We start from the raw sequence: 9,650 nt of genomic DNA, 5'->3' as shown, positions 1-9,650 counted from the left end.
AATCTTTTTTAAAATGTTTTTATCATGGATCAAACCAAGTGATTGAACTTGTTCAATCAATTTCCAAAGCTTTTTTGAACTACTCAATCAATTCGATACTTAAGCCAATCGATTGGCAAAACTATTTCTTCCAGCCAATAGATTGGAACATTATGTCAATCGATTGGAGAATGGTTAATCGATTAATAAAGAACTTATGACAATACATTAATGACTTACAAAGACTCTATATCCAATATTTCCATTTTGAGATTACTAATCGATTAAAAATGAGTTGGCCAATCAATTGGCTCATTAATTTTGCCCATGTATTATTTCTATATTTGGGTTCTCCAACTACTACATGAAGAAGGCTCGCCTCCACTTCATTTCACACCACTTTCCAACGTTTTATATTTTTTATGGTATTTATTCTTTCTCTCTCTACATAAAACATTTCTTTCACTCGATATTGCCTTAGTGCTTGTAAGTGAAGCTTTGCTTGCGAAGAAGAAAATTTGTAAGTGGTTATTTTGTTTGTTTATATCTTAAGAGTGCGATACTTCTAAGAGGATTGAGTTTGGTTCGTGAGATTAACCAATCTTAAAATCTATGTTATGGTTTATTGAGCTTTGTTGGAAAAAGTTATGCTATTGATTGTTGAGATCATCCTGAAAGTCTAAGGAGGTTCTAACTTAATTTGTGGTAAAAGCTAGTTGTGATTGATAATAAGTATGTTATAATCTTAAGATAAACTTGTATAAAGGTATATGGGCATAACCTTCAAAATCTCAAAGTTTATATTCAAACTCTCAAGAAGACCTCTTGGGAACAGGACTATGCCAACATTTAGCCAAACTTGTATAAATCTCTGGTGCAATCTATCTAACCATGTCCTTTTAATTTCTACAATTTACTTTAAGTGTTTTATATCCTCTACAACTTACTCAACCAAAATTACAAATATGATCTTAATCGAGAAATATGTAAAACTAATCACGAATTTTAAATATCATAATTCACCCTTATCTCGTGCTTGAAGTCACTTATCCAACAATGAACATTGTCTTCCAATGGTTGGTTTTGGCTATGCAAACTGTCCATAACAACACACATTTGTGATATGACTTCATGGTCATCATCACAGTTGTTGCTTGTAACGCCCCAACTTGCTTTTGGAATGATTGACTAACCCCACAAATCAACACGAGTCTTTTTAGCATGCTTTGACATCACTCACATGCTTTCTGGGAAACTTTCCAGAAGGTTACCCATCCCAATATTGCTCCTAGTCAAGCACATTTAACTGTGGAGTTCTTATGGAACGGACTATCGAAAAGAAGATGCATCTACAATATACGCTTCTGTAGATGTATCTACGGAAGAAATCAATTTTTTTTAAAATATGAAGTGTTTTCGGATGTGCATCTATGCAAGCAGGGGTAAAATTGAAATTTTGGGTGGTATAAAGTTGGTTGAGAAATGGTCAAATTTTATTGATAGATGATGAGTAGGAATCCAATAATTCATTCAATATATGTCGAATTTAGAGGTAAAAAAAACATGTGTTAACTTTCTATTATTAAATAGGGCATTGTCGCGGAGGGCTCGTTCACTTTCACTACTGAATCAGTTTCTTTCCATCACCTGTGTTTCCAATTTTTCTTCTTCTCAATCTCTACAAAGGTAAACCAAACTCATATTCCTGTATTTCCTCTATTCATGTACACTTCCATTCTATTGTTCAAGAAAGAACTATAGAACTTCATTTGCTATTAGGGTTTCGACGTACGAATTCATGTCATAAACCCTATAATTAACAATTTCGATGTATTGTCCAATGAGTAACAATTTGGATTCCTGAATGCAGGTTAGGTGTTTGTTAATATGGAGGAAGGAGATAACATTCTTGATGTTATATACGATGAGGATAATTTAGATGATGATGATGTTGACATGGTTGATGTTGAAGAAGGAGAGTTGGTGGAACCGGATTCGATAAATGTTGTGGGACAAAGTGGTGCTGGAGATGTCATTGAAGCAAAAAAAGAATCTCATGGTGAGAACTCAAAGTGTGGAGCTAGCAAGAAGAAGAGGAAGAGGAACAAGAAAAAGAGAAAGGGTTTGGGATCTAAAGTCATGAGTATAGACAGGTTTAACATTCTTCTACATTCACTCAATTTGGGTTTTTAAGTGTAGTTTACTGTCACAAATTTTTATTATTTGCAAATGAGATTCAAATAATAACAGTGAAACCGCCAAAGACAATGTTTCAATACATTTTCATAATCCATTCCTGTTAAATTTTTATTATTTTTGTTTTGCAGACTCCTGAGCACCATATCATGACTCGTGAATAATTATAACATTTAATTTTGACCCCTTCACTATCCATGTCTACTGATTTTCTTGTCTCCACTCGCCCTGTCCAACACTACCGTGTCATTTAATTTTGTTTCTAATGGTGTCCCCTAGTCTGACTTTGACCAAGAGAAGATTATGATTTTAACATTCACCACTAGTTATTCCATAGGGTAAATTCTCTTTCAGAGTACAAGTCTAAACTTGTTGAACTCTTTTAAAGCATAAAGAATGTCGAGATGCTTGAGGCATATATGTTTAGACTTTAGGGAAGAATAGCAACATCACTAACAGGAAAGGTTTAGTTTTCGAACAAACGAATCCCGACCGAGTGCTTGATGTGGAGTACCCAGCTCCATAATTTGGAAACTGAAGTTGAAATTAGACTTGAGCAAAGTAATTTAGGTGGTAAATTAACAAAAGAAGTTATTATTAAATATTTGTATGGTATTGGAGAATTAGGGGTTTTTAGATCCATAAAAAACATTAAGCGGGTAATTCTTTGAAGTTCGGGGTAAAGTGCACGTGACAGAATTTTTAAGGGAATACATTGTATTTTAGCCTTCTTTTTATGTTTGGTTGATTTGAATTACGGAACTACTTAGATTTAATCCAAGCTTAGTATTGTGCTCATTTATCGGTCTAGCCTCAAAAACATAATCGAGGGCTTAATAAACTCATTTGCCTGTGTGACCCAACAAAATTTCGAATTCGATTCTATTATTATTTAAGGGTTTTACATTTTTCTATTCCTTTTTATTTAGTCTAAAATTGCAGCAGTTTCCCACCCTTTGTTTTCCTAACTTCACTTAGTGTTGTGTTCATTTATCGGTCTAGCCTCAAAAACCTAATTGATGGCTTAATAAACTCATTTTCTTGTGCAACCAAGCAGAATTTCGAATTCTATTCAATTATTAAGTGTTTAAGGGTTTTACATTTAAGTATTTAAGTATTCCTTTTTTATTTAGTCTAAAATTGTAGCAGTTTCCCGTTCTTTGTTTTCCTAACCTCCCCTACCTTGAAGCGAATTGAATGTGGATCATTGCCTTGTTTTGTACATAAAGGAAAATATATAGCGGTATTCTAACAAATTATGTGTTTTTCAGATTTGTGTCAGATATCTGTTATCGTCTGAAAGAGAAAAAGTCATATATGGTATACACTGCTGCAGGTTGTCTTGGAATCTCTGCATTGAGTGATATAGTCAAAGAGGTATTGAAACCCTTTTATGCACTCAGTTTTAGTTTATTAAGCAAGCTTATATCATTCTTTACTTCATCTTTAAGAATTTCTGTGAAATACCATTGTCACTTGTAATTTGGAAAACAATTCTTAAGATTCCCCTAAGTATCTACAACAACAACCAAACCTTATCCCACTAAGTAGGGTCGGCTACATGATCAAATTACGCCATAATGTTCTATCCAAGACCATGTTTCTATCAAATTCATTCATTTGAAGTTCTATCAGATGACCAAAGCAATGTTGGTCTGGCCATACTGTTTGGTACCTAGTATTTGTCTATTTGGAAAATATTATTTCAATGCAGCATGTACTGATCCAACCATCTTGTTTTTCTTTCATCAAGAGTTGTTTGAAGGATTTCCTTATTGTTGCTATTTGCATCCTCTCATCACTTTTTTTCTTATCCGTGCATCTTGTCTTTGTTTCCACTCATTTTCTCTGTTCTTCTTAATTGAATTAGTAATTCTAAATCCTTTCCTTTCTTCTAATTATATGAAATTTTCTGTTGCCAAAATTGATTGTCAATGGTGTTAGTTTGACCAGATAACTGAGATATGGTTCTCTGCACCGTTTACAGTTGTTAGAGTCATCTTTATTTTCTGGTGTGCATTGTGTTGGCCACTTAGAACCCATTATGTGATGGTTTCCACAACCTTTGTTTTAATTTTACAAATTTATCAAATTCACACGGTCCTTACTCCTATGGCAACTTTGGAATATTTCTAACCCTGGCTTCACTCACTTATTCAATGGCCACTCATTTAATCTCCTGCTGGAATGTTCGTTGTATTTCTTTGAAGTAAATTATTCTTTTTGTGGTTTATTTCCCTCTCTTTAATGGGAATGTGGCTATGGTTTGGAGAAGATATAATTTGCCTGCCTGCTAAATGAAAGGTGAGAGTTAAGGTTATACTCTTTGGACAAGTCTTGACTTGAGCCAGTTATGCTTATCCACTCTTTAAGTGCCCTACAGCCATTCTTAATTTCTGATGCGTGTAATTTTGTCCCTAACCTTGCAGATTTTTCTTCCAGATGCTAGTTTGCCCCTTCCAATCCTCTGCTTGATCTTTGGTGTTCCTGGCTGAATCACTTTATTATTTACAAATTATGAAGGTTGATGTTCACATTTGTTACTTCATTTTTTCAGGCCCTGTTCATACATAGGGAATGCTTTTCACTTTTAACCCCATAGCCATAATTGATTTTCTAAGCTTGTGTTTGTTGGGCTGGTGAAGGGGAAAGTAATGACTATTGAGTTGTTGATGTAGTCATTTTTGCCCACTTCAATGTAGCAACCAACATTTTCAAAGCTGAAATTGGATCTCTCTTCTTAATCTAAAGGACATATTGTTGATTATCTCAATGATATTTTACTTAAGAAATGATCTTTTCTTTTTGACATTGTACCATTCTTTTTTTAATTAACTTACATTGTTGAATAGCTAGAAATAAAGAAACTATGGGACTACTATGATTTTCCTTTAAAGATCTTAAGCATTTTCAAAATGACTGGGCAGACCAGTGTATAGTTTACATGTTTATTTGGCTTTATCGTCAAACCTACATGTGGAATAGTCTTACTTAAAGTTGTATATAACCTTGCATCTAGTTTTTTTAGATGGAAGCCATTGACTTTTGGTCATCTGCTTCCTGGAATCTGTATCTTTCTTCTGTGCCAAGATTTCTGAATCTAAACTAGCATTATCAAGCAGTGGGAACTGGGGGTATCATTGGCTTTGCCGATTTGGACATTTTAACCAATAAAAATATCAATTCCACTCTGTTTTTCTCTTTCTATTTGATGTAGTGACTTTGACATTGTGCATTCAATATACGTTGCATGGAATCGGTGCTTAGTATCCACCATCTCTATATTATGTACACGTTAGGTTTGCTTACTTAAGTTTCAGAATGAAAGGACTTGTCTTTATTATTAATTTTGTTAAAATCTAATATGCTCTAGTTGATACATTGTAAATTTGTATGGGGAGTTTGCAGGTGGATGCAATACAAACCTGCGGAGGCCAAAAGACTGCTGATGGTAGACGATTCCGGACTGGGGGTGGCATATTGTGGAACATCATAAAAGTTCGGGAACCAAATGCCTACAAAGAGATAATGAAAAAAGCAAAAGAATTTGAGGTATGTGTAATCTTCGTACTTTTTGGTGGGCGGGAACCTAGGACTTTATCTTGGCTCGTTACAATGTGGTCATTGACACCTAAAGTCGAGACTCACAAAAATAAGATTGATATTGTGCCATCTGCCATGTTTGTAGTAACTAGCCAGTAGGGGTTCTTTTTCATTTTTTTATCCAAACAAATTAAGGTTTTTCTTTGTTTTAAATGATTGCGCTGCTTTTAATTAGTTAGGTCTACGTGTTTTTGCTCTTGAATAATGTTATCAAGACTCTTCCAATTGTTAACTGCAGAAGCAATTCAGGCAGCCAATTTTTAAGCAACTTAATGTGCCAAAGCAAGAGGATTCTTCTCAAGGAGTGACCTTTTCATTTGCTGGCAGTGATCAGGGAAATGTTTCCAACAGTACATTTCATGCATCAGAAACACAAAATCAACATGAACCAGTTACTTCCAAAGAAAAGTCTATATCTGTTCATGATAGGTTAAGGATACCTGTTTCCTACGACGATGATCTGCTTGGAGAGAATCCAGTCGATCATGCAACCTGACTCTAGAAAGAAAATGGTCTTCGTCACTAGACAAACTGTTCTCCCTTTTAGATGGAGTTTTACTGATGCATTTCTTTCATCTCCCTAGGCCAAAGACTGCACTGTTCTTTCCTTTGTTCCTTTTTGCTCTCCCACCTTTTCATTTCCTTGTTTTTTTTATTTACTGTCAGATGTTTCTTTAGGACTAGGGCAAACATACAAAAAATGGAAGAAGAGGGGTATAGTGGTGGGTGTATTGTGGTTACAGTTAACCAACACGCGGTTCATTTGGTTTTGCTTTAACATGATAGATGAAGTGCTGCACATGTCTAAAATGGATATGGATTTATGTGTTGATGACTGAACTTAATACCTTTCTGAAATTTATAAAAAAGAAAGTTTCTTGCAAGAGTTTTTGGGTATTCACCATCACAATCATGAGTTTGATATTCTTTTCCTCAAAATTGTTTCGCCCTACTGAATGCATCAATTCTCATGCATTTTAATTATTGTTCTAATCACGCATCAATTCGTGCGTAATAATTAATGGAATGTTCACAGGATTTGAATTTGATACAAAAAATTTATTGTGGAAATTATACTAATAAAAAATGTTTCAGAGTAACTTTTGCAAATTAAACAATAAACCTCTATTCTTTTTTCAGTCGATTTTGAGCTACGCAGATTCGATATTTTGTGTTCTCATGATTTTTGGAATGACATGTTTGTTTATAATAGGCCATATTACATGTTATTTTTCAGGTTTCTTTTATAAGATAGTATCAGTTAACAACCAAATATCAGAAGTTCCTCCTTTTATGTTCCAAAAATCTCTAGCATCTTATGATAAACTTCCCTTAAATATAATCCACCAAAACATCTCAATTTCAAATGCAGAACTTGAATCTATGATGTGCAACAAATTTGGATAAAAACATCAGTTAACTAACAAACTGACAATCCATACAACCAAGAAACACATAAATTTACAAAACATTACCAGCCCACAAGAGTCAGATATTACTATCTCAAAATCCTTGTACAATTCTAAAAGCCAAACACATTAAAACCATTAACTTATATAGTATGAGAAAACTGTTTAGACACTGTCATTCTCACTGACTGGACCCTGGAACTGGAGCAGTATCTTCAATAGCCATTGGTTCCGCCTGAGGAGCTTTCTTAGTGAGCAATTTAGGGATGTCAACATTATCTTGGATACAACGCTGTTGAGGATGCGACAAAAGAATTAACACATGACGGAAAAGAACCCTAGCTAACCCTTGTCCACTCTCCCAGATATAACCCTCGTATTCAGTAACATGTTCAAGAGTTTCCACTAATGTATCATACACCTCCTGGGGGCAATTGTCAGGTCCGGGTTTGTCATGAAGGTACATGACATCCAAAGTGAATATCTTATGGTTCACAGGCCACTGATGCTGCGGGCGCACGTTTGATCGGCAGTAGAATAAAATCTAGATAGGAATATGAAACAACATATTATGATTCCTGACAAAATTGCAAATTTTTTTAAGACTTCAAAGCAAGCACTCACCACTCTTAAAATGCGACCCTGCACACGGGATTTTCTAGATTCATGAGTAGCAAGTCGAAACAAAGTAGTAAGGTCTGGTTGACTGCTAGATTTAGTAGCTGTAAGCGCTCGCATTGCTGCAATAGTTGACTCAACATCACTGCTAAACTCTTTCTTCAACTGTAACAATGAACAAAAAATATTATGTCAGAGTACATGCTTTGAGCACCCTCCTCCATACATAAAGTTTTTGTAAGATGAAAACATGAATAATCTAACATTGGCAAACACGGAATAATCTGTTCTCAAAACATGAATAGGAAAGATGATGACGACTACCGCCAAAACTGTTTTCCATCAGACAGAAATGGCTACATGGATCAGACAATGATATAATGTTTCAAACAAAGTATTATCGATTGCGGATGACAGACCATGGCAAAAAACTAGAAATCCGCCACAAGACACCACAGCACCACCATCCTTCACAAATGGTCATGGCAGTTGTAAAAAAAAATCCACCATGGCCTATTTGACAACACTGTCCAGAACCATATCTAAATACATACCATTCAATCAAAATCATGTATAATGGTTTGTCACATACCAAACATTCCTTCAATGGAATAATTAAACTGTAATCACACGCATCGGCGCGTCGGACACCAGATACTCCTTTAACTAAATAATTATAATATAATCGCGAATCGGCGTCGTCGGACACCCGACACTCCTTTAAAGGAACAATTATAACGTAATCACAGGTATCGGCGTCATCAAACATCATATAATCTTTTAATGTGTAAACTACAAGTGCTACATTGAACTAGGGCAAACTAAATAAAAGGCTAATAACAATTAGGGTTAGGTCACAAACCCATGAGACAGAACTGGAGAGAGTAGCAAAAGCAAACCGATGCTGAGGATTGATGGTGAGTTTGGCGTTGACAAAGAGAATGATGGCTTGCTTGATGGCATCTAAACGGGTGAGGGGTCTTCCATTAGGTCCAGTAGCACCCTTCATCTCGGCCATGGATTGAGGATCAATATCCACACAGAATAGGATATCTTCATTGTTGATTCGTGAGGGTTGCAGAGTGTACTTGCTGCTGCTGCTTCCAAAACCCTTGTTGCTGCTTTCTCCTTCAATCCCTTCCATTTCTCTTTCTTTCTTTCTTTCTTTCAGGTTCTAACACCGTAATGAGTAAAATAATAAAGTAACCACCCCTTTAAATTACTTGTCTCCTTTTTCTACCTTTCCAAGTCAGACAACGTTGTGTGTTTTCTTTTCTCTGTCCTAACACAACAACTACGGGTCTTCTGTTTTACTATGGATGTCAAAGGAAGGGGACTTTTGTCCCGGATCATGTCCCCACAAATTTTAATTGTTTGATTTTAATCTAACGATTAAAATAATACCGAATGCGTGAATGCGATAAATTGGTGGATTATTAAAATAATAGTATTATTAGTATTAAAAAAATATATTGAATTAATCATATAAATTATATGTTTTATTTGTCGTTTTTTATTTTATTTTAAATTATTTGTTTGTTAAAATATAAAAAATAATTAAGAATGATGAAGTCCACGCAGATGAGGGATGAGTTAAATATGAAGGTGATCTTTAAGAATTTGTTGATATCTCCAAGTTTTGGTCTAATATTGGCACATGCCAACACTCATAAGTTCAAGTCATGAATCATCAATAGTGAGATGTATTTTAAAGGATATACTACATGTCTCTGTTGTGAACTTTTACTTCTCCTTTTATAGCAACGTCCTATGGTTTTGGAGACCTAGAACTTTCTATGTGGAATAACGAGGGACAATTATCATAAGATTAGCTGTTATGTGATT

At 34.9% G+C, this 9,650-nt stretch overlaps 2 protein-coding genes across 2 annotated transcripts; one reads left to right on the top strand and one right to left on the bottom strand.

Annotated features, from left to right (window-relative positions):
* The first annotated feature begins 1,536 nt into the window (after positions 1–1,536).
* Positions 1,537–6,791, top strand: LOC131660782 (uncharacterized). The gene is made up of 5 exons (XM_058930099.1): positions 1,537–1,665; positions 1,850–2,132; positions 3,447–3,552; positions 5,584–5,727; positions 6,017–6,791. Exons 2-5 carry the CDS (start codon positions 1,867–1,869, stop codon positions 6,272–6,274), a joined length of 774 nt encoding a protein of 257 aa, XP_058786082.1. The 5' UTR covers positions 1,537–1,665; positions 1,850–1,866; the 3' UTR covers positions 6,275–6,791.
* A 385-nt stretch (positions 6,792–7,176) lies between these two features.
* On the bottom strand, positions 7,177–9,062 carry LOC131660781 (uncharacterized). Its single transcript, XM_058930098.1, has 3 exons — positions 8,668–9,062; positions 7,812–7,970; positions 7,177–7,731 (listed from the first exon to the last, which is right to left on the bottom strand). Exons 1-3 carry the CDS (start codon positions 8,947–8,949, stop codon positions 7,369–7,371), a joined length of 804 nt encoding a protein of 267 aa, XP_058786081.1. The 5' UTR covers positions 8,950–9,062; the 3' UTR covers positions 7,177–7,368.
* Between the last annotated feature and the right edge of the window lie 588 nt (positions 9,063–9,650).

This window comes from Vicia villosa, linkage group LG3 (genome assembly GCF_029867415.1).
Source record: "Vicia villosa cultivar HV-30 ecotype Madison, WI linkage group LG3, Vvil1.0, whole genome shotgun sequence".
NCBI classification, from domain to species: Eukaryota; Viridiplantae; Streptophyta; class Magnoliopsida; order Fabales; family Fabaceae; genus Vicia; species Vicia villosa.
The sequence above is the reverse complement of the archived record's forward strand: the minus strand, read 5'-3'. Positions and strand labels throughout refer to the sequence as shown.